General features: G+C 56.4%; 2 protein-coding genes across 2 annotated transcripts in view; both read right to left on the bottom strand.

The window, feature by feature from the left end:
• The window catches only part of NHERF2 (NHERF family PDZ scaffold protein 2), a 40,074-nt gene extending 37,899 nt beyond the window's left edge, over positions 1–2,175 (bottom strand). The window contains exon 1 of the mRNA XM_075165534.1: positions 1,902–2,175. Coding sequence (XP_075021635.1) covers positions 1,902–2,111 — 210 coding nt within the window. The 5' untranslated portion in view covers positions 2,112–2,175. The remainder of the gene's footprint in view (positions 1–1,901) is intronic.
• Positions 2,176–12,305: 10,130 nt separating this feature from the next.
• On the bottom strand, positions 12,306–14,305 carry NPW (neuropeptide W). The gene is made up of 2 exons (XM_075166056.1): positions 13,916–14,305; positions 12,306–12,341 (listed from the first exon to the last, which is right to left on the bottom strand). The coding sequence occupies exons 1-2, from the start codon at positions 14,303–14,305 to the stop codon at positions 12,306–12,308; spliced, it is 426 nt and encodes a 141-aa protein (XP_075022157.1).
• Positions 14,306–24,948: the final 10,643 nt, after the last annotated feature.

The following is a 24,948-nucleotide window of genomic DNA, read 5'->3' as shown; positions in this document are numbered from 1 at the left end:
TGCAATTTTGCATGAAACGCCCTGAGAACATGTTCTGCCTTTGCTCCTTGGGTAAGGCCAGGAAAAAAAGAGAGAACAAAGACAAATGCCGCCAGCTTCAGCTCGAAACATGGTTACACCCAAACAGCAAGGCCTTGTTTGCTGCGGGCTCCGTCCCACCGCAACTTCAGATGCGCATGGAGAAGCGTTACTTATTCAAGGTCGGGGACCTCAGCAGCACAAGGAGGAGAAGCCACGGCAAAACAGCTGCTCTAACCCATCGGCAGGAGCCAGCGTCTGACCTGCCACAGCATCGCCCTTCCCACAGTCCATCAGTGCTGGATATTTTTTTTTGGGGGGGGGGAAAGAGGTTCTTGCTGTATTGCGGCAGGAGGAAGGGCGATCCCAGAGCACGTCCTCGGGCAGGGCTGCTCCTGCTCACACACTAATGCCACCACAGCAGGAACACGGCACGGCTGTGAGCTCCACGACACCCCCGATGGGACACTCCGTCCCATTCACTGCTCTGCAGCAGGGAGCGAGTGCCAGGGCTGAATCCTGCCTCTGCCAGCAGAAAATGGAAGACAGGAAAATTTCTCCCATTTCACTTGACCTACTGGAAAACCCCCGCACATTTCAAAGACACAGCTGGCTGTCTCAGCTCCGCTATCGCCCATCCCCAGCATCCCAGTTTCAGCAGGGAGTTCTGATTCCAACACGACGCAGCTCCTTACAGGAACACAGCCCTCTTTTCTGCCCAGCCAGATCAAAGACATGGATCCTCCTTCAAGGGTTTTGAAATCACGTTCAAGACAAACATCAACTTTTACACAGCTGGCTCAGATCATCAAAACAGGCTCAATTAGCCATGAAAACCCACCAAGCCCACAGAGGGGAGTCCACAAGGCTTCATTGGAGCCACCTGGGCTTGCCATGATGCCCTGGAAGGCTCTGCCCCACATTGAGCACAGCAACATCCAGGCCTGCCCAGGAACCCCCACCTCCCAAATCACTGCTGGGTCCGCAAGCTACACGAGGCACATCCCTGCTCTGCCCCAAAAAAGCGCTGGCAGGGAGGGCCAGCCATATGTTTCAAGTTACTAAAGCGCTAAACCCCGCAGAGCCCCGCGAGCCATTAGGCAAACGGGCACGTTTGGCACTGTGCCCCTGCCAGGCTCCGTGTCTCCAGCGGGACAGGGGCAGCTTGAATCTCATTGCTTGTTTTTTGGACTAAACTGTTTAACAAACACAAGTTGCAGTTTTATAAGCAGAAAATGACACAGCCTGGAGTGCAGCTTCTGTTACAGAGCTGAGAAACAGCTCGCTTGGACCCCCCCAGTCACAGCCGTGGTCTAATAACAGCCATTATTTCCCGACCAGCCCTATCGCACTTAAGCCAGCCAAACTGCTGAACATCTGCAGAGCTTTATCAGTAGATTTTAAGGCATCCTTATACCCTCTTGGCTGGATAAGCAGGAGCAGCTCACCCAAAGTGACCAAGAAAACCCATAGCAGAGCCAGAAATAAAGCTCAGGTCTCCCCATTCCTTCTCACTACAGATTGCATAAGGCAGCGGTGCCCTGCCCATATCAAAACACCTTCGGCTTCCCCACCTTCACACGATTACAACATCTCTTCCCCAGCAGCGAGACAGACCGCACCACGCAACCGTTCTCGTGGGAACTCGGTGTCCCGGGCACGCCAAGCCCCCCTGCAGCCCAGGCCTAGGATTTTGGGGGGGCACCCACCCCACCCCCACGACCACCCATGGATGCTCCAGCACAGATATTTTGGGAGAAAACCAGCCCTCCAGCTCACCCCAGGGAGGCTGGAGCCGGGCAGAGCCAAGCCGCGGGGGGGAGGCTCGGAGCCGGGGCGCTCGGCCCGGGGGTGCCGCGGCCAGCTGCCCGCCCTGCCCGTACCTGGTGGTGCGTCTCCTGCTCCACGTTGAGCCCGTTCACCTCGACGACGCGGTCCCCGGCGCGCAGCCCCGCCGCCTCGGCCGGCGAGCCGGGCTCCACTTTGCGGATGAACTGCCCGCTCTTGCCCTTCTCGCCGTGCAGGTGGAAGCCGTAGCCGCTCTCCCCCTTCAGCATGCGGCACAGCCGCGGCTTCAGCTGGTCCTTGGCCATGGCCGGGGCGCCCGGCGGGCGGCAGCAGCGGAGCGGCGGGCGGGCGGGGGCGGGCGGCCGCGGGGCCCCTTTTATGCGCGGCCCGGGGCGGGCGCGGAGGGGCGGGCCGGGGCCGGGGCCGCGGCCGGGGCCGGCGCTGGGGCTGGGGCCGGGGCGCTGCGCAGCGCGGCCATGCTGCGCGCTGCCCCGCGGCGCCGGGAGCGCGGCGGGCGGGGACGGGGACGGGGATGGGGCCGGGCCGGGCGGAGCCGGGGCGGAGCCGCAGCGAGGGACGGGGATGGGGACGGGGACGGCCGAGGGACGGGGCGGGCGGAGCCAGCACCGGGACCGGGACTGGCACCGGGACCCGCACTGGGACCGGCACTGACACCGGCACCGGCACCAGGATTGGCACCGGGACCGGGACCGGCACTGACACCGGCACCGAGACCAGCACTGGCACCGGGACCGGCACTAACACCGGGACCGGCACTGGGCGGACAGAGTCGATGGAGCCCCGGGGCCGATCGCGGCCTCCCGGGCTCACGGATCGGGGCACCCCAGGGCTCTGTGGGCTCAGCTCCGGCTGCCGCGGCCCCCCCGGTGCAGCACAGAGCCCCCGGGCTGGGCCAGCCCCGGAGCCCCCCGGGCCAGGGCAGTGGGCAGCCCCGCAGGCAGCTGGCGGGAGCCCACCACCCTCCAGGCCAGCCTGGGGACGGCTGATGACACAGAGCCGCTGGACTGGGTCCCCCCTGCATCTGCGGGCCAGGCCCCCCATCCCCGCTCCCCTCCGGGAAGGGGGATCCAGGCCAAGGCTCATGCATGGGGCAGCGCAGCTCTCCGGGACACGGGCAAGGACCACCCCGTGAAGGGGAGGCGATGGGGAGCAGGGCCGGGAGCAGAGGTCGCTCATCCAGAGAGAGCCCGTCCTGAACCGATGGGATGTTCTGGGAGTCCTCCCGGAGAGGGGAGGACGCAGCCCAGCAGCTCCTCTGCCCACCCAGCCCCAGCCCGTGACCGCGGGGAGATGCAGAGCTCTGTGGGATGCCGCTGCCGAGCCAGCCAGGCTGGCACACACGGAGCTCGTGGGCTGATGCACTTCATGTGTTCATGTGAAAGAGCTCAGAAATGTTTTGTGTCCCCCTGAACACCAGGCAGGGGACGGGGTTCGTCAGCGGGCAGCTCTGCCGTTCCGGTCCCAAGACATTCCTGGCAGGGAAAGGCCCCTGCTCCATCCTGGGTGCCCCTGCGGAGAGGCCGTCCAGGTTTCACCTGGAATGCGCGTGTTTTGATGGAACACGGAGATTCCTGTCTTCACCCCATTGCATTCCTGGTCTTCATTTCCTTGAAATCTCTTACAAGAAGGAAATGACCCAGATTAGTTGTCACAGCGTTGGTGCTGCCCGTTGCGTTCCTGTGTCACAGGTTTTCTAGCTCTCCTCTGTGGCACTTCTCCTCCCTCAACTGCTTTCCTACCAGATTTTTAGAGAGCTGAAGCAAATGCAGTGGCCAGCTTGAGGCGGTAAATAAGACTCCAGAAATTAATATTGATTCGCTTTTAATTTGTAGTCTGCTTTTAAAAAAAGACTTCCACTACAGTTATACATAAAGTCACTCTTCAAAGGAAAGATGCTTGAACCAAAAAGATGCTTGGTGATGTGTCTTAGAGGAGAGTCGCTCTCCTGGAAAAAAATGGCATTATTTATCACCAGCAATTCTTCCCACCTCCATTTCCTCTAGGCAATGTGGCTATTTGGACGTTGCGTGCAAGGAGAGAGCACAGCGTGGCACAGAGGGCACCGGCGCTGTCCTCCCAGCCGGGAGCGGGCTCAGCCCCGGCTCAGCCCCAGCTCAGCCCCAGCTCAGCCCCGGCTCAGCCCCAGCTCCGGTTCAGCCCCGGCTCCGGCTGCGGTTTGCAGCCAGCGAGGTCCCACCAGGGAGGATGCCGGCTGCCTTTGCTCCGAGGCTCCTTTGCTCTCTGTGGTGCTGCAGAAGTGCCGTTCTCAGCACAAAATCTTGGGTGACACGAGAGGAGGCCAGAGAGCCGGGACATTCGGAGACTGTTTTATTTGCCGTACGAGGCAAGTACTCCCTTGAGCCTCTTTGTGGAGTCCTGAAGCTTTTTATCAGGCTAGAGGAGTGCGAATAATTGATTTTTCCGCTCACTGGCCAAACCAAAAAACTGGAGGGAGGGGGGGAGGAGAAGGAATTGTTTCAAGTTTATTTGAACAAAAAAGTTTTTCTTTTTATTCAGTGCAATAAAAACACGAGGGAGAAAATCTTTTGGGTGGTCATACAGAATATTTTAACCCTTTTGAATGGCTTTTTAAAAGTGTTGGTAGCTTGCAAGATAAAAGGGAGAAAAAATTTCAGAAAGGTGAAAATGGGACGTTTGAATTTTTCAAAAATGCTTATTTTTTTGAGCACAAGCATTTTCTCAAGTGTGACCTGGATTTGTTGATTTTTTTCAATCCCAGAGTCCTCAAAAGCCATTTTTTTCCCCAAAACCCATCTATTCATTGTAGAGAAATTAAGGAGGGTCTGGTACCGAGTGTCATCTGTCCAGCAAGAGGACGTAACCCAGCAGAGAGGCCAGGATTTGCAAACCTTCCAGCCCGAGCATCCCTGCCCGTCTCCGCCGGGCACAGGAGGCAGCAGCATCCAGCACTTGCTCCCCGGGGGCATCGGGACCCCCGACCGAGCCGCTGCCGGGCCCCCTCCCCTGCAGGGACACGTAGGGGACCTGGTAGAGCCCCGAGTCAGCACAGGATTTTTGCCTGCCTGCTTCTGGTCGCACACCTTGTGAGCCTAAACTGGAGCATTTACTTCATGATCCCACTCCTTTGGGGGCTGACGGAGCCGTGCCGCGGTTGTGCCCCTGAGCCCGGACGGCGCACGGCTCTGGGATGTCCTGCCTGTCCTGGCACAGCTCAGTGCATGCTTTGGCACGGACATGGTTCAATGAGAAACGCTGTATTTTTTCAGCGCAGCTGATGGGGAAGGCTCCTTCGTGTAAAGGAGCTGGAAAGAACTTGAAAAACGCGTTGTGCAAAGGTGCCTCCTCGCACGGGACAAAACCCCTTCGGTTCTCAAGGCCATCCGGCCATTTCCCACCTGTGGCCCGTTGTAGAAAAAAAGGAGAGTGCACAGGAGGGTGCCTGCACTTACTGCTACAACAGGGCCATGGCCAAATCCAGCAGATACTGCACAGGTGAGGTTTTTCCATTTAAATTTCTGTGTGTTTTGATTTGGGCAGATATTTAAGTCTGAATTGGGCCGGCCTGGAGGCTGGGGAAGTTCATGGGAACTGTGTGCTTACTGGCTTGGAAGGGTTTAAAGCTCTTTTTGTTTGACATCTGCTTCTAATTCCGTCGCTGCACTTGGTTGAGCAGCGTCAGAGAATTACACCTGTGTCCTGAACGCTGTTTGCTTTAGGCCCGATCCTGTTGCATCGCTAATGTAAAATACAGATGCTGTGAAAAGTTTCACAATTACAGAGATCAGGCTGGACCAGCAGGCTGCCTGGTGTGTCGGAGGGAGGGATTTTTGGAGCCCATAAAGTTCATCTTCATTCAGAAACCGGCAAAACCTCGGCTGATAACCTGAGCCCATTCGGGCTGGCTCATTTCTAAGGCGGGTGGAAGGTCAGGGCGAGGGGCTCTTGGAGGGGGAGGATGGTTTGCCAAGGCTGTGCCGGTGCTTCCAAGGAAGTGAGAGGTTTTGCACGTGCCTTTGGGCCACCTTCTGCCAAAGAGGACACAGGTTTTCAAGACGCCAGAAGCCCTGTGTCTCGCTCACGGCTCCATCTCACGCCTGCTGCATGGCTTTGGGCAGATCTTGTGGCTTCTCTGTTTCCTCCCTCTCCCCAGCCCTCTCCCGGGGTGCGGATCGCTCCCCTGTGCTTGTCCTGCTCGGGGATGGGCGCTCGGCCAAAGGGCGAGGGGAAGGCTGGGCGCTGCCGGACACCCCTCCCTTCGCCTTTCGTGAGACGCCCGTTTCCATCTCAGCCGTGGGAGCAGCTGGCAGGGAGATGCTCTTCCTCCCGCTCAGCCTCCTCCTCCCCGTCAGCGCGCTTTGGCCGCTGTTTATCCGCCCCCCGCTCCACACCGCGGAGCTGGAGCTCACTGGGCTGGTTGCAGCTGTTGCAACTCCACGTCCCAGGAGACCTTGGCACCCACAGCACCTTCTGCCTGGGTGTGGAGGGAGACCTGGGTCCCTCTGCCCAAGCTCAGGGACGTCCCCTTGTCGGCAGTTTGACGGTCCCCGCTGGGAGCTGCAGGGAGCCGTTGCTACTGCAGTAATTAGCTCTGACTATTAATGAATGAAGTCTCGGGTTTTCCGCCTGGCATGGATGCGGCCGTGCTCATTCCTCCCTCGTTTTGCCGTCGCTCAGCGTGGGGCTGCTGGGTCCCGGCCGCTCTCGGGGAGCAGGGAAAGGCCGATGATTTATTTGTGTTGCCGGAGGAACTGGGAATGAGAGGAGGGCTCATAAAAAGCACCGTCTCATTTTCTCTAGGCCTCTGTGTGTGGCACTATTGAGCTGTAAACATTTTCCAGGTTAGATTTAGGAGAAGGAGAACTGATCATTAGGAAGATTAATTATATTGCGAAAGTCCAGAAAGTTCAGTTACGCTGCTGGGAGCTGGGAGATCCCTCCTGCACAAGCTGGCAGGTAGGACCTGCCCAGGTCCTTTATATTTACAAGCCGATAGCAGCGCTATGGGTACCGAGCCGGAGGGGGCCCGGCGGCACTTGGTGCTGTGCAGGCGTGGCGCTGGTGATGGTCCCCGGCCAGGCTGAGCGCACCCGAGACCTCCCACGTGCCAGCACGCCCACGGACAAGTGTGCAAGCAGCGATGCTGTTCCCACGCCCCGGCGGCGTGCAAGCCGCCCTGCTCCGCACCCGCCGTGCCCCCGCAGCACGGGCACCCCGCTGCCTGCGCTGTGCAGGGCACAGCCCCGCCGCTGACCACCGCTTTCCCCCAGAAGAGCCGAAATGTCTCTAGCAGCTGCAGGAAAACCACACGGATAATATGACTGCAAAGGGACGTGCTCCTGGAGAGCCTGGTGTTGGCACAGCTCGTTTCCTGAACTGGATGCCAGCCGGTACTGGTGCCGGTGCCGCACTGGTGTGCTGGTGTGCCACCGTGCCTACCGCAACAGGACGTGGATGTAAGAGCAGCACCGAGCCTTCCAGCTGGCTCTGGGGCCCCTGTCCCTGGGAGCACCCATCCCCAGCAGCACCCATCCCAAGGAGAACCCATTCCCCAGACCACCCATCCCCAGATCACCCATCCCCAGCAGCACCCATCTCTAGGAGCACCGATCCCCAGGACCACCCATCCCCAGGAGCACCCATTCCCCAGACCACCCATCCCCAGCAGCACTGATCTCAAGGAGCACCCATTCCCCAGGAGCACCCATTCCCCAGACCACCCATCCCCAGCAACACCCATCCCCGGCAGCACCCATCCCCGGCAGCACCCATCTCCAGGAGCACCCATTCCCAGGAGCACTCATCCCTGGGAGCACCCACCCTGGGCGAGGTTGGCGGCAGAGCAGCGCAGGTGAGCACGTCGGCGGAAGCGCCAGCGCGGCGGAGGGGACCTCCCTGGGCAGGAACGTGCCCGCCAGGTCCCTGCCAGCGCCCGGCCGGGCAGCGCTGCCGCCCAAGGAGGGCGTCGGGGTTCATTCGTGTCGCCCTCCACCGCAGCCGCCTCCTCTCCTGCCAGAAGCGGCAGAGCGGAGACCCCACGCCACCACGTGGGAGCAGGACCCGAGCCCAGGGTCCAGCAGAAGCACCTCGAGAGGCTCTTCAGGGCTGGAGGTGGATGGAGCTGGGGGGCTCCCGCCTTCACCCAGCTGGGACACCCCCTCCGCCAGCCCAGCCGCAGCAGCCCGGGGGGCTGGGACCGCTGCTGGTCTGTGCTGGTGTTTTAGCACGGCTGTGCCTGGGTTTAATCCTACCGTGACGTGAAAGTCCTGGCCCAGGCTAAGAGTTTTGGAGGCATCAGCTCTCCTGCTGGCATGTCCAGCCCTGGGTGTCACCCCAGCACCCAGGGGACCCTGCAAGGGCTGGGGCCATTCCTGCAACATCTTCTTGGCATGAGCAGAAGGGTTAGGACATCCCCACCGGCCCCTGAGGTGTCTGCAGCTCTTGACGGGGTTGGGGGAGCGCACTTGGATGAAGGGGCTCCGGGCGGGGGGGAGGACGGCATGGCCGGGCGGGGGGAGGACGGCTTTCTTCCGCTGCCCGATGGGGCTGCGTCTGGGTTTTGCTCTCCCCTGCACACATTAGAAGGAATATCCACCAGAAAATAAGACAGGGGAAGTGCTCAGGCCCAGGAAGGTGCCTGTAGCCCAGCGTCTCATCGCCCAGGAGGGGGTGAAGGGGGGCTGGAGGGGACCCCGAGAGGACATTTTATCTTTGCTGTACCCCGGATCCAGCAGCGTGTGTGCACGTCCCCTGGAGAGGGGCACGGGCTCCAGCAGGATGCCCAGGGAGCCGGCAGAGCCGGGCAGTGCAGGCAGGGCAGCGCTGGCACGGGTCACCTCCGCTCCCGCTGGCACGTGCCCACGGCAGGTGACCTGCCCTGACGAAGCGGCGCGGGCGCTCCCCAAACACAGCCCTGTGTACAGTCAACACGGGGGAGGCACCTCCAGGGCGGCCTCGGCGCGGGGCGGCACGGCCCTCGGGACGCCGAGGGGGACACTTGTGGGTGGGAGGGTCCCCACCCGGCATTTCCCCTCGGGCACCCCAGGAACAGCCCCAGGCTGCTGCAGCTCTGCCGGGCAGATCCCTGCCCGTGTCTCTAAGCCACTGTCACCTTCTCAGCGTTCTGGACATCTTAGAAATAGGCCAAGAGCAGGCACAGCGATACCGTCCTCTCCTGTTCTCTGCAGCTCCTACCCCCTCTCCCCAGCCTCGGCCCGTTCCCCTGCGTGGGGTCAGCGTGGAGGAGTCCCGGTGGGACAGGACAGGATGAGACCCCTGGCAGACCCTGGCTCAGCACAGGGTCCCGCAGCCCGGGGGTCCCTGCAGGGACCTTCGGGGCCATCGCAGGGACCATGCTGGGTACCCAGCTCTGCCCAGGGGCTTTTCATCCCCAGCCACCGCCGCACCCAACAGGGGCCACCCGCCGGGGAGGGGCTCAGACTGGCCCGGCTCAGCCCCAGCCGCCTGCATCCCGGCAGGGCCAGGAACAGCTTCTGGGCAGAGCGGACGACGGAGGAAATTCCTTGGGGAGTTTTCTTCCTCCTGGTGCACGCAGGGCCCTGCAGCCATTGTGTGTGCTCTGGCGTGAGCTCACGCCGGCTCCCCGGGGCTGCCGGTTCCCGTCCCAGACGCTGCCCGCCCCAAAGCCCCCAGCCCCGGCGTGCCCAGCCGCCTCGGTGGATGCTGCTGGTCCCCTGGGAGAGGCCGGGGAGCCGGGAAGGAAAGGGAGCTGCCCCGGGCTCAGGACGGGTTGGGGTGGGACGTCTTCCTGCCCGTCGCAGCCCCTGGGATTCTCCCGCCTCTTGGACTGGAACAAAATGCATCCGCTGGCACGGCAGGCTGGGTGACGGCGCACCCCGTCCGGGAAAGCCTCGCTGCGTCAGCCGGCCTGGCTCCGGCCGGCGGTGCTGGGTCTGCAGAGCTCCCAGGCGGCACCTCGGGGATGGACCTGGACCAGCGGCCAGATCCAGATCCAAACCCCGCTTGTGCTGCGTGGGGACGCAGCGCCCGGGAGCAGCCTTGTCCCTGGGCTGCCCTAATCCAGAGCAGCGGGACAGGCTTTAGCCCAGAGCTCCCATCCCGTGGCCTTGGCCAGGGCTGTGCAGACAGAGGGGCACCCATGGGGGCAGCTCCCCACTCTGCAAGGGCGCAGGGATGGGGACGTGGTGGCAGGGCCAATCCTCACCCCTGTTGCAGCTCCCCAGCCCCTGGCATCAGCGTGGCCAGAAGATGGCATGGCAAAGCCACCCGGGTGCCACTGCACCCCCTGCACCCTGCCCACCACCCCACAGCCTCAGTGATCTGGTGGAACGTGGTGGGAGGGAAGGGGTGACGTGTCCCACTGTCACCTGAGGGGTTTCTCAGCCCCCCACATCTCCCAAAGCAGTGCCAGGAATCACCCTCCTTGGTTGCAGTTACCCCCCGCAAAGCTGCTCCGCGGGGGTCAGGGGGCCAGGAGCCGACGTGCTGCTGCAGCCCTGAAAACCTTCATCCCCCCACTTTGCTCCCAGCCACAAACCCAGCCCATGGCGCGCAGGGACCCAGCACCCTCCCCAAGAATCCCTGGGGCTGCATTTCATCTCGGGCACGGACGGGGGCCAGGTCAGGGGGTCCCCGTGGTCCAGGTACGCAGCCCCCCGGAGCGAGGGGCACGGGAGGCAGACCGTGGGGAGCGCGGCGTCTCCCCCGGCACCAGTCTTTTAGAAGGGATTAGATTAACGTCCATCAGGGATGGCTGGGTCCTGCCCCGAGGCGGGAGGGGTAATTAAATGTCGTCTTAAGCTTTCTTCCGTTTTATTTGGCTTGTTGACCCCCGGGGAAGGCCCAGACCTCTCCAGAGAGCTGGGAGCACAGAGGAAATTATTTTATGGCTCCAGTGGGCAATCGGCTCATGCTGCTCAACAGCACCAGGAAAAATTATTTTACAAGGTGAGAAGTGAAGTGCTTGTGGTTAACTGAGCGTCTCGCTGGTTTTGCCCCAGTAATTGGCACGTACAAGCGTTTCTTTCCGACAGGCGAGGGCAGAAGCGCACGCTCGAGTCGCGTCTCTTGTCACATCGCCCTTCAGCCCCCTCTCTGCGCACCCTCCTGCGCGAAGCTGACCTTTACATTTTCTACCTCATTTTATCACTTACCTCCATCAAGAACGGCAATCTGCCTCGGCGGCCGCTCCCCCGGCGGATTGGCGCCCTGACAGGTACAGCCCTTTTCAAGTGCAGCTGCCTAATGGGTTATTGGCAATCACGTCTCATCTGGCCATCCCAGCACCGCGCTGCGCTAACGAAGAGCAGAAATTGGAAAATCATGGGGGGGAGGGAGAGGGGACATGGCAGAGAAACCGGTTGGGAATAAACTGGGAGAGAATGATCCTTCACGTGTTACAGCACCCAAAACCCTCCCCGAGACCCGGCGAGGGGTGACGGCAGCCCCCCGGGTGCAAGGGGCAGCGCAGCAGGCAGGGCTCGGCTCCCCCGACAAGCACTGCGAGGGGTTTTTCCTTTCAGATCCGAACCAAAGGCAGCACAAACGCTGCTGTCCCCGCGCCACGGTCGGCCGCAGAGGCTTGGCAGGAGCAGACGGTTCATGCGAGAGGGGTGGAAACGTCTCTTTTTGCCAGATTTCCTGCAAAATCCGCCAGCGCTGGCGGGTGAGAGCTCAGCAATTCAGGGAGCCAGACTCAGCCCCGCAAACCCCAGTTTTCTCTAGAGCCCAGATCCCGCCCGCTCCAGCACACCTTCACCCTGCGCTCCTGCCCGGCCCCGAGGCTTCTCCCTGTTTTAATGGGGAATAACGTTTATTTTCATCAGCGGAGACATATATAAAATTAAGCTCTAAGCAGGCAAATAAACAACCAGAGCAGTGAGGACTCGCAGAGCTTTCGTTCAGCCCAGTCCAGGAAAGATTTCTAACTTTGTCATCTTAATTGACACTTAGCCTGGCAGTAACTCCGCGATGGGCAGTAAAAGAGATTTACTGTAAAGCTGCAGAAGAAACTGTGTCAAGGAGTTAAATCATGTCAGAAAAATCTGGGAGTGACTCGACCGCTGAAGTGACTGCCCCATGCGGAGCCGTACCAGGTTTTGCCTTTAAAAAAAAAAAAAACCCACAACAGCACAACGAAGCCAAAGTTTCCTTTGATCAATTCTCATTTTAATGAGGGCAGGTTCCTAGGAAGCAAACAGTACATTTTTGTATCATATTGCAAACAAGCTAGTACAGAAATCTAAAAAAAATAAACAAAAATAAGTATCTTCCCTGTTTATTTCTCCCCAAGTTTATAGCACTAGGTTGACCTGAAAACAAGATGAATTTACCACTGCGTCTGGACAGCGGCCACGAAAAATCAGATTTTTTGGAATGCAATTGTCTGTATGGTTTCAGAGAGGTCAGAGTACCAGGAGATCCGCCGATGAGACTCTTCCTCGCCAGCTAGGGTGAACGGCTTCCACCTCGGGCAGTCAACGCTCCTCCGGCGCTTGAAGCATCTCTGCCGAGCCCCTTCAAGGGATCAGAGCCACGTCTTCAAGCGGGAGAAGCTGAAAGGAGAAGAGGGGCCGGGTTATTTCGGAGCCTCACCTGCACGCCCGGCTGTGCACCTGAGCCCTGCCACCACCTCCCTCCCCACGTGGGACCGCGTTTCCCCTCTGTACAGCGCTTAAACCAACGCTGCTTTTGCAATATTCAGGAATATTCTCCTTCACGGGCTCAGATTTAACCTGTGGTGACGGCAGACTCCCTTTCTGCCACTGTGCATGCAGATAAACCCATGCAGACCCCCAAATACGGGGCTTGGACCTGCCTGTGAGGCTCCCGTGGAAATTTTGCTGTGAAATCAGTGATGCACGCATGTACGCAGGTCCGGAGCCCCAGCCATGGCACCCGGACTGCTCTGCCCACGCAGAGCCAGGCTGCGGGAGGTAACGGGACGGCGCAGACGTAAGGCAGGGCTGAGCTGACCTGCCTGGGCTTTCCCAAAAAGATACTAATCCCAGATTTCCTCTAAAAAAAGGAGGGGAGGAATACAGCTACGTGTTTCAGGGGCTGATCCAACAGCTAAAAGCCTCACTGGATTTCAGCTGGATATTGGCTCCAGCTTTACATAAGAGGAAAGAGATTTAATGTCTGGAAGCAGTGCCGAGCCAGTCCCACGCAGGTTGGCTGAGCCCCGAGCGGGCAGGGAGAGGGGTCCTGCGGAGGGGCCACGCCGGCAGCACCTCGGCATCGCCGGCCTGCCGGCCCTGCGGACACCCCTCCCAGCACTGGCAGCTCGGTCCCGCAGGGTACCAGTTTGTGATGCACCAAACGGGGGGCACAGAAATCATCCGGCCCCTTTTTCTGCCCTAAAGTCAGAGTGCAGCTCCTCCAAACGCGTCCCGTGGTGGGGAGGAATCGCATCCCCCTCCTCCTGGCCCGCTTTGCTGGGTGCAACAAACCTCGTGGGTCAAGTTGAAAAATGCGGCAGAGACTCAAGTCCTGCAGTCGCACCCACGCGGCGGTGACAGGGCTGTAAACCCCCCTGGGACCCAGGCTGTCCCGCAGGGTCAGGGCTCCCCTCGCTCCCCACACCCTCCCAGCACAGCCGGGGCTGGGGTGCAGAAGGCGGTGTGGGTGTCGGGTGATGCTTTGGGGCAGCCCCGCTCTCTGCTTGGGGCACCCTGAAACCCTGGTGCCTGCGGGATGGGAGACCGCAGCAAGGCTCCGTGCACCCCCGTTACCTGGTGAAACCCCCCCACGGCTCCGTGCACCCCCGTTACCTGGTGAAACCCCCCCGTGGCTCCGTGCACCCCCGTTACCTGGTGAAACCCCCCCGTGGCTCCGTGCACCCCCGTTACCTGGTGAAACCCTTCCAAGACTCCATGCACCCCCGTTACCTGGTGAAACCCCCCCGTGGCTCCGTGCACCCCCGTTACCTGGTGCACCCCCGTTAGCTGGTGAACCCCCCCAGGGTGCCGCAGAGACACCGCAGCAAGACTCCTGCACCCCAGGCAGGGGTGGCACCCCAGAAGCATCCCGGGGCACTGCGGAGAGACCGTGCTCCCTGGCCCCGGCGACACCCCCGGGCTCCACCGCCCCCCGCCCGCCCGTCGGGGCCCCGCGGCACCGGGGTTACCTGAGCTTCGCGGGGCCCGGGCGGGGGCCGGGCGGGGGCCGGGCGGGGGCCGCCCCAGCCCCAGCCCCGCCGGAGCAGGCGCTGCAGGAGGCGGCCGGGGCCGGGCGGCGGCGGCGGCGGGGCGGGCGGCGGGGTCTCCCCGGCGGGGCGGCCCGGGGGCGGTGGGGCGGCGGCGGGCGCGGCTCCCCCGGGGCGGCGCGGGGGCTCGGCCGGCAGCTCCCGGCGCCAGAGGTAGGGGGAGCGGCGGACGCCCATCAGCAGCCCCGAGGCGCGTCCCACCGTGTGGTACCGGGGGCTGGCGACGTGCTTGTACCAGGCGCCCGCCGGCAGCATCAGCCCCAGCAGCACCAGGGCCCCCCAGGCGCCCCCCGACAGCTGCCCCCTCGCCATCGCGCCGGGCTGCGGGCGGGCAGGGCGCGGGCAGGGCGCGGGCAGGGCGCGGGCAGGGGTGCACCCCGGCCCCGGGCGCCCCAGCGACGGCTGCCCCGCGCCCGCGCCCCGCCGGTTTATAGCGCCGTCGGGAGGGGCACCCCGCGGCTCCGCCCCGGCAGCCCCCGGCCGCCCCGCTGCCAGCCCCCCGCCCCTCCTACCTGGCGCCTCCAGCGGCCCCCCGCCCTCCCCCTGCAACCTCCCCCCCGGGACGCCGGCCTCCTCCCCATGGCCCCGAGCATCCCTACCATCCTTGAGCATCCCCCTGCAGCCCTGAGCATCCCCTTTGCCGCCCCGAGCATCCCCCCTGCAGCCCCGAGCATCCTTGGGCATCCTCCTTGCAACCCTGAGCATCCTCCTCATGGCCCAAGCAACCTCTCCGTGGTCCCCTTTGCAGCCCCGAGTATCTTCCCCATGGCCCTAAGCATCCCCCCCGCAGCACTGAGCATGCCCCTGCAGCCCCACAAACCTCCCCGCAGCCCAGCCTCTTCCCCGGCCCCTCAGGACCTGCTCTACAGCAGCAGGATTCACTGCCGGAGCAAGAGAGATGTCATAAACCGGCTGCAAGCGAGGACCCTCAGAGGGGACCGGCACCCTCTCTCCTTCAGGTGTGACCCCCAGCCTCACTGCCTAGAGAGAGACCGACTGCAAGGCACAGGAACATGCCCTGGAGGAACCGTAAGTAAGAACAAATTGCAGTGATTTTCAGCAAAACTCATCCTGAGTGGGGTACCAGACAGAGGTGGGCGATGCGGACTGAAGCCCGCTTCGGTTACCTGCCTCGGTGCAGAGACGATGCTGCTGCTGGGGGGGAGCAGAGGGCCCACACATCCCAGGGAGCACGCCTGTCCCGCGGTGCAGAGCTCAACTGGCTCCTCTTCACCTTCGTAGCGCCCACGAAGTGGTGAGACCCGGATTTCACTCCCACCTCGCTCAGCTCAAACTAATATCCCACCTGCGCTTCGGGGGTCCTAGTGCCCATGAACTTGCCTTGGTGCAGGGCAAAGTCACGACTGCTTAAGAGGTGCAAAGCGACGGGAAGAGATGAGACACCGAACCCGCGCGGGGGGCTCAGACGGCTGCTGTGCTCATGCACGGCTCAGGCCCCACGAATGCTACCCCCGGCATCACTGTCTGCTCTTGGTCACTTTTCCGTCACAGCTGAAGACGGCCAGCTGCCTGCCTTCCTACCCGAGCAGCTGCTTCAGGAACTCCTGCTCTTCCATCTCTTCTTTAGGAAAAAAACAGATGACCCAGGAGATGAATACCTGATTCCCATGGGACGCCTGGCAACTTGTCTTCCTCTCACCGAAGCCTACTGCCTTCATAATCCAGAGAAATTACAGGACCTGGTATTTCCAGCCCCTTCCAGTGGTGCCACTTCTTAACGAACGGGAGGATTGGGGATTCAGTAACACCATCCCTGCTGCCTCCTGCTGAGAGCCGCTTTATGTTGCCTGGATCGAAATCTTGTGGCCATACAATGTTTTGCCCATAGATATTTTGGAGGGATGCGAGGAGCCGATCGTTCTGCTCCCCCCTACGATTCGGAGCCTGCAGTGGACAGGAGCGAGCAGCTGCTTTGCACTTTCTCCTGCAGCGAAGTGCTCCAAACCATTTGCAGTGGATTTGTCAGGCTGCTTCCCCTCTTCTGCAACTCAGTTCTTCTTAAATAGGATATTACCGTGAATTTTGCCATTCCAGTCAGGTGACTTTTTCCCCCAGATTCCTTAATAAAACCAAGCAGGTCAAATTTATGCTCATCAGGGAGCAATTCCAGTTCCTCTTGTTTATTAGCCAAGTTCTTGGCTTTATACACTGAGCTATGACTAAATAATTTCTTTTTTTTCAGGCCACACAGTAACTTGATTAATTTTATTCTCAGCATCTCGCATGCTCCTCTGTGCCCATTTCTCCTTGTTGATATTATTTTAACATGCTCCCAAGGAATCTGACCAGGCTGCTTCCCACTGCCGGGCTCCCCAGCTCTTTACCGGCATCCATCCACCCCCATCTTCTCATGCCCAGCAAGCACAAGCTCCCAGCAGAGAAGCTTTCTCCATCAGCCCAGCTTGCACACGTCGGCGTTTTGTGACCCTCTGCTCAGGCACGGGGACGTGTTTGCACGTTCAAGCAGGAGACAGGCCCACGCTGGGACCCCTCGGCGTGTGGGAGCCGCTTCTGCTCATCTCGGCCAAGCAGCAACATCCGTAGGAACCAGCCCCGTGGCCAGGCAGGGGCCAGGGAGAGCGGGGCTGGGGGCTGGGGGAACGAGGGAGGAAAGGAGAGTGGTGTAAGGTCAGTGCAGAGCCTCACGATTTTCCTCTTCTGGGAAGTGCGAGTGAAATTCCCAGTTGGTAAGAAGGGGATCCCGGCCTTTTCCCGAGCGGAGTGCTGGAAGTTAGCCTGTGCAGAGCACGGCTCGTTTCTGTTAATGAACCGGACCCTGAGAGTCCAACTCGCCCACGGCCCAACTGCTTGGAAGCACCCAGGCTTACAGTAAGGACGAAGCCGGGCTCCCATCTCCCACCGAGCAGATCATCGATGGGTGGGCTATTTTTGTCACCCTTTGAGTGCTCTGGACATTATGAACGGCCTCACCACTTTCATGTTTTAATAGAGCCATTAATGAATGGCATCGGTACAGCACACAGACCATCACATCGCATCCCTCCCTGGTCACCAAACCCCAGTTCACAACGGGACACGCGCTGCCAGGTTTATTTCACTCAGTAAAAAGCCATTATACTCCCTTCTCCCCCCGAGAGACAGATCAATCCTGAACGACCTGACGTTCAGTCTGGAGAAGGCAGAGGCTTGTTCCCACCTCTGCCCCCATTCCCAAGCAAACCGGCGTTTTAGCAGCTCCTGTTTCGCTGCAGCAATACACCAACGTGGGCTCAACCTTCCCACCCAGGAGTGGAAGATTTTCTCGTTCCTAGAGATCTGCCTGAAGTGTCTTTTATGTGTATTTTTGGCATAACTTGAATAACTTGGAACGCTGATGAACTCTCCAGGAACTGAACTGAACTGAACTCTTTCCTCCCAGTGCATTGAACGACTCCTGCTTACAGCCAGCCTGTTGTGTCTGCAGGCACTTTGAGATCCTTCAGGCTGATACAGTAAGGCTCCGGATCTCGAGCAGAGTGCACGTTTCCTCTCCCAAGTATTTTTAAATATCTTTCGAACGGAACAGCTGACAAGCAGTTTGTCTTCTATTTATATTCTAAGTAGCTAAAATACAATTTTAGGATTCCTATTCCCCTCGCAGAAGCCGATGCTCCCACAAACACCATAGCATGTCAGCAGACACATCGCACAGTGCTGCTCCGAGGTGGTCTTCTGCCAGGAACTCCCCCAGAGGAACAAAATCCTGGTTATTCTTGGTACAGAAAAAGCTTTTGAACAAATCCTGGCTCCTATGGAAGTTTTCTACAGACTCCATGAGATTAAGATTTCAGCCTTTCGGGTCACTTCTATAAGCTGCAGGTGCTTGGGTTCACCCGAGCAGAGTCCAGCTGATCTCAAGCCCTTTCGAAAACCCCGCTTTTATGTTTTCACTTAATAAACACAATTATTAGCTCCAGCATCACATTTACCAACTATATGGACACTGAGCCGAGACTTTGCTCAGCTACCCCAGTGCTCGAACGAACCCTTAATGATGTTATTCCACATTTGTTGAAGTGAAGGGCAATGGGGTCTAACCCTATGGCTCTGCTGCTGAAAGGATTTAAGGTCTTTTTCTTTTATTTTGGAACAAAATCAATCTTTGGTAAGAGGAAGACTCCGCTGTCCCACTGGATGCTCGGGCTCTCCAGGAGGTACCTCCCTCTTCTCCACTGGACCAGCCACCCCACCACAGCTCTAAGCTGAGATACCAGAGCACAAACCGGGGTTTCAGTCTGAAAAACTGCCCGGGGGACCCCCTGGCTGGGGGGACAAGAGGGATGAGTCTCTGGAGGCATCACGTCTCAAACCCCCACAATAAACCCAGCCCAGCTCTCTTAGAGCCCCGACTCTCGACCCGATTTAATGCCTGTTGTGCTCTCACCTCCCACCACACACATTACTGCACCCATTCAGGATTTGTGGCTTTTGAGAATGATCTAAATGAATTTGATGTCCCAGAAAGAGGCACTTGGAAAATAAACCGATGTGGTTTAATGATAGCATTTTCCACATTTTTATTATAATGACTCTGGTGTTTATTGGAAGGTTAGTGACTCTGCCGAGCATGAAAACAAAGCAATTGAAGAGGCCAGCCCTGTGATGGGGTCTCTGGCACGCTTGGTCATTAATGCTCTTTCTATACCTGACACTTTCTGGCCATTTGGGCTCTACAGCATCTCCCTGTGGGAGTATGATGAGAGGATGGAGGCAACATCATTTTGGATGAGGAGCCTCGTGCACTCTGGTACAGAGCCTGCCCTTCTCCTCCGGAGCACTCTGCAAACTCACACCGCCTTTGTTAATTGTGATCATCCTGTTTTTCCAGTTGGGAAACTGAGGCCCGGAGAGTTCAAGTGAGTTGCCAAAGACCACTCAAGCGAATGGCAGGTCTGGCCAAGTAACGGAGCCTCCGCTCCGAGGTCCTGCTCCTGGAGACTCTGCCTGGTTCTGCCTTCCCACGCAGGGCACGGGTTTGCCTTGGAGAGATGGGCACAAAACTGCCAAAAGGCAAAAGAGGCTGCACTGCCGTGAAATCTGCTGGAGGCACAAAAAGTAGCAAAGGAGCTGAAGTCAGAGGTTGCAGCAGGGATGGGTTTTACTGCCCATGCGCTACCGGGCAGCGCCACGCTCATCCTGAGCCGGGGCAAAGCCCGGCACGGCTGCAGGCAGTGGTCTTTCAGATAAGGTTCAGCATCGGAGCGACCTGCTACTGAAGATCCCATCTGAAAAGGTGAACGTGAGAAATACCCTGCCTGGCTGCCCAGGAGGTCTGTGGTCTGGGTCCCCGCCGCTCCATCTCTGCCTGCGCACCGAATTTCTGCGGTTCACCCTTCACCTACTTTCCCAGATTCACATCCCTGCTGCCTCTTGCATTATTTCAACCCGGGAGTGAGTGAAGTCTTAATGGCAAGAAAAAAATATTCCCACACATGTGGCTCAGCAAACCCTGCTGCTTTCCAACACCCAGCCCACTGCTGAGCTTTCTCGGTGAATCAGGAGGAGTGTGTTTTGCTAAGGAGTGTGGATGAGCCACTTAGCGAGCGGGACCCAAGCAGGCTCGGTCCCTCGGGTACCGCAGTGACAGCACCCCAGGCAGATAGTCCCAGGAATAACAACCTTTGCCATTTTCTTGCACCTAGAGTGTGTCCTTGTGTAATAAATTCAGATTACGGAGCGACTCCTTTCACCAGTGATTCAGAACATGCTGGTTAAATGCTATTTCTTTGTTCCTCTGAAATAAAGGAACTGTAGCTGATACAAACAAATTACGATTTCAAACTGTGAGGCAAGACACACCTTGACTCCACGATAAAGCTGCTGCATATTTTGGTGGCTCTGAAGACAAAGGGGAAACAATAAGTGGTGTTTCCTAATGTTGCAGATCTTCTTATTAAAGTGCACTAAATTAATTATTTTAATTCCTAAGAAGCGACTAATCCTCATTATTTTTAGACTCGTGCACTATTTTAAGAGATTTTTTTCCAGGGTCCAGTCACATGGAAGTTAAACAGCAAGCAGTAAAGTCTCCAAAGGATAATAAACTATCTCAAATTACTTTGCTAATGGAACAAAGAGTACTGTAAATGTCACACACGATATAACAAGAGCGGTTAGAAACCTTTACATGAAACAATGGATCCATTAGCATTAAGTCAAAAAAAACCCCACAGACTCGCGATACTTTTGCATAGTTTCATGGAGCTTGCTGCTCCAAGACAAATGAACGTGTTTGTTCACTCGAATTCTGCAGCTGAGCTCACAACACGGCATCCAGCTTACTAATCACACACACTCTCGAGGCATCGATCATTTAGGATTTCAAAGCCCTTTATAGACAATAATTAAGCCCCATCGCACCCAGCTGAGTCAGTGGAATTATTTCTGCTTAAAACTGAGGTACGGAGAGGGAATAACTGAATCACTGATTGGAGACCAAAACTGAACCGAGGTACAGACCAGGTCCTCTGCACTACCCACCAAACTCCACTCATCGGTCCTCGCCTATCCAAGCTTAATGAAGTAGTCCATCATCTTACAAGCTACAGGCACGATCCTTCACTTCTTACGTGACTCATCAACTTGAGAACCCGACCCTGATGGGGCTGCTGGGGTGAAAGGATGAACTGTCACAAACCATCACAACGCCCATCCATCCAGCCCTGTATTTTGCCTATTTTGCCTCCAACAGCTGCGGCGGGCAGAATATTAAGAGAGTCTCTAAACACCTCAAGGGCTGAAGCAATGTCATCACGCAGTGATTTGGACACGACATAACACCGCCAAAGAATCCTGATGAAACAATCACGATGATGTGGCATGACAGCGTTGCCTTAGAAAAGCAGCAAGTAAGCAGCAAAGACAAAAATCTGAAATGCAGGTAAAAGAGCAGGGAAAAAAGATGCCGTCAGATGGCTGTCTCTAATGCAAGCAGATTTCTCAACCCCCTCCAGCCATGATTCAGTCTTTCTCCTGGAAGTAATTTACAATAACGAAAGCGAGCTAATACCCAGATGTGTGAAGTGCAGAGTATATTTGGCTCCGATCTGAAGCATGTTTACTGTAAGGAGGAAGAGTTGTGAGATGAATCTTTTTGTTGACAGCGCTGAGATCTCTTAACCAAATCCCACACAACCCCGAAGTGCTCTCTTATTTTCTTGAAATTTAATTAGGTGAGGCTATATTATACACACAATTATATACATGTAAGATAATTGGAGTAGAGGGCTCCAAGGCATGTAGATGAGAATAAAATTTGTCTTCAAGCAAATCTGCACAGGTGGAGTATGTTTTGCTTGGCGTGAACGCTTTGCCGGATTAAGAGCTATATTTGTAAAACCCTCTGAGATACCAAAAAGGAGGCGCATTAGCAGTCCTATTCCTGGACCAGCACTACAACTAGAATTAAATATGCTACAACTGTGTTGCAAGAAGCACAATGCTACAAGAAGAAGCCCAATGTCCCACGCTGACCGCATGCAATTCTTACTCCTGTTTATGCAGTCCCCGCGGGTGTGAGATTGACACCCCCCTAAAACCTAGCAGCAGACAAAAAAAATCAAATAATTCAGAGCAGAGTGGTTGGGCTGGCAGGGCACCGAACGGGGAGGCAGGAGCTCCCAGCTGCACTCCCGAAGTTATCAGTTATTTGCTCTCTGAGCTCTCCAATTTTCTGAGCCTTAGCATTGCTGAACAGAGAAATGGGGATGAAGACCTATCTCGTCGTTTGAAAAGCCCACCCTGACCACCGGGCAGAAGACCTTGCGTTTGCCACGTCTGATGCCGGGCCGGGTTGGATTAAGCGTGGTTAAGGTTAGGTCACAGCTCAGCTCCACCGACGCTCCCGAGGCTCCCGCCCTGCCCAGAGCGTCACGCAGTGCCCCGCTCCGGCTGCCCCGTCCCCTCGGACGTGCCCCAGCACCAGCTCTCCTCCCCCGTACGAAAACTGGGGCACGAGCAGCAAGGGAGCTCTTGCTTCTGTCCACTGACGTTAGCTCCCGTAATGTTATTTGAAAATCGAGCTCTCTCGAGTCCTCATCCTGTTCTGGGAATCTGCACACTGGCGCTTCACCTTGAAAGCCTAATGCCGGTTCTTTCCCCCACCGTTCCTTTGAATTCCCATCTAGGTACTCTATTTTCTGCTAGCTGCACTTACCCTGCTTTCATCCCCCAACAAGCCGTTGCTAAAGAAAACCCTATCACTAGACTAATGCTTATGAATGCCTTAAAATACAGCTGCTTCCCAGCATGGGTCTCTCTTTAGACTTTAAGGATCCTTCCCCTCCCTCTTCATCCTCCCCCTCTTTAAGGAATCGCTACTTTTCAGAAAAGCTCGTATCACCAAATCATGGGGTTTTTACAAATACAGATTTTGAGGAAATCTGAAGTCGTGCATTGTGCAAAGTGCATTGTGTCTACTGACAAATCGAGGGACTGCAGTATGTGTATGCCTCTATGACTGAACTTTTAAATACAAAAATACGCTTTTATTAAAAAAAAGGTGGACAACTAATGTGATCCCAGCAGACTGAGATATTTCATAAATGCAGGAAAATAACAGACTGACTTCCTATCAGTCCCACAGATAAGGCGGCTGGTATATTCGATCCAAAACCCCGTAGAGCGAAAACCCCCAACCCTCCTGACGCCTGCGCGTTCTGAGATGCCGCAAGTGGTTTCACTGCACGCAGCAACACAGTGGAAGGGAGGTCTCGGAGGAGGCAGCGCGATGTGTCTGGGACAAACAATGCTGATCTTATAGCAACCTAAAATGCTATTTTCAGCCTTAAACTCTGAACCATAAACTCTGACCTCTAAAGACTATGGACGGTCAGAGCTGTAAATCCAAACCTGCCCTCAAATGAGGTACCGCTAATAAGATGCTGTCTGAGACTTCTTTAAAAAAAAAGAAACCCTGAGAAAATTATCACTTTTAACAGAAACTTTGTCAAATGAAAGCAAATTTCACTATTACGCACTAAGTATCTTGGCTGCAAATGAACCGCATCCGCGTCAAGCTGTGAATATGAAATTAATCTAAGGCATAACCTTTAGCTCTACACTTCGACAGTATTTTAGTGCTGAACTATAAATATTTGATCTGTTGCTCTTCTGAGTAAAATGGATTTGTTGTGCTCATCTGCAGAGTTACCAATTCTTCCAAAGTATATTTATTGCTGATCAAATGATTTGAAAAGTGCCTTTTTCTTCTGATGTTACTATGTGATATTTAGCGAGTAAACATGGAAACTAATTATCCCTAGCATCAATATTAACCCTTTATCTTGGGAAGAAAACATTTCCTGTCTGACAACACATAGAACTAAGTACCGACCAAGATATTTACAATACACGCTGGAGCCTAGTTAATTATATATGATTATATTTCTTTATGTTTTGGGGTCACACTTAGTGCTAAGATCCAGCTTCCATTTGCAATCACTAGAGAAATAAAACAGCATCCTTAAGTCATCAGCAAAGAATGATTCAATCCTTTGAAAGAGTATTATAAAAACCTCTTTGCACCACAAAATAAATTAATCTAAACCCATGACTCACATACGGATGATTTTTCAGAACAATAATGACTTGAAAACAGGCTTTGTTGGACAGTTTGAATATCGGCTTTTTAGCAATTCTTTGTCCTGCTTGCTGAAGGTGCAGACGTCAAGAAAGCAGGAGTACCTTGTGCGGTGATATCAAAATGGCACAGAGCGGATTTTTTTGCCATTTTACACCTGTGTAAAGACCTGGCACACCGCTGGAAAAGCCGCGTTACAGACAGAGCAGTTTGCAGAAGGACTGTTCAGACCTGCTATCTGGCGTGCGTGGAGTGAGAAGGAGAGGCAGGAGTTAAGGAAACCCAACCCTTGCCGAAGGCTGCCTCGGCAGCGTGCCAGAAGCTGGGGTTTGGGTCGTCGCATGTTTGCACGTGGAGGACGGGGCTGGATCTGCCCTCCCAGCCTGCACTGGAAGGATTGATAACCTTACATGTTCTTGGTTCCAAATAAACTTCCTGGATCTAGTTCAAAATTGAGGGCTTGGTGAGAGTGTGAAATCTGGCTGGTATGAGCTTGCACTGGTGATGGAAGTTTAGCTGCACCGTGAAGGGACACGAAACCTTCAGCGGTTTCCCCCTTCAGCCACCGATTATACTAAATATTACCCGAGAAGCAGAAAATGCCCCAGCCGATGAGTTGCCAGCAACGCTGCCTGCAAGCCGCTGCAGCACCCTGGAAAAGAGCCCGTGCTCCCTTTCACCAGGAACCTCACACACGCTACCGGTGGGAAAACCAGCACGCTTTGCAGGATCAGGTCCTCGGCGCTCCCGGACCTGCCGGCGGTGCCACCGACCCGCTCCTGCCCACACAACTGAAATCTGGAAAGTACAAACTCGGGTTCTGCCCAGTCGCTTTGTCATGTCCATGTTCTTTGTGGTGAGTAATGTCACTTTTAAGCCTAATTATGCAGGTGTATTTATTATCCTATGCTTGGCCATAGCGCTGGGGTACTTGCGTAATTTCACAGACGAGTGACACTTAAGACAGCACATTACTGTCAGCAGCCTCCATCTCATTTCATGCTAATTGCTCTCCAAAATTGTGGGATGCAGTTTTGACACAAAAACATTTTCAACAGTATCATTAATTCGGGGGACACACACACATTTCCTGAAGTAATTACAGCCAACATCCTCAGCCATTCCTAATTATTTAATACAGCCCCACCCAAACACACTTTAATGTTGATTACCAGAAAGACAGGTATTATCTACTCTACTTTGAAGTGTGATAAATGGGTCGTTTTAGGAGAAAGTAAATATTACCTGTTGTAGCCAACAATCCAAAACATCGAAATACTTCATTTATCTGTTTTCCAAAACACTTGTCAAACCTATTACTTAATTTATTTTATGGCAGAGATGTAGTTAAGTG

The sequence above is a fragment of the Calonectris borealis genome, chromosome 16 (assembly GCF_964195595.1).
Source record: "Calonectris borealis chromosome 16, bCalBor7.hap1.2, whole genome shotgun sequence".
Lineage (NCBI taxonomy): Eukaryota > Metazoa > Chordata > Aves > Procellariiformes > Procellariidae > Calonectris > Calonectris borealis.
This window is presented reverse-complemented; position numbering and strand designations above follow the sequence as displayed.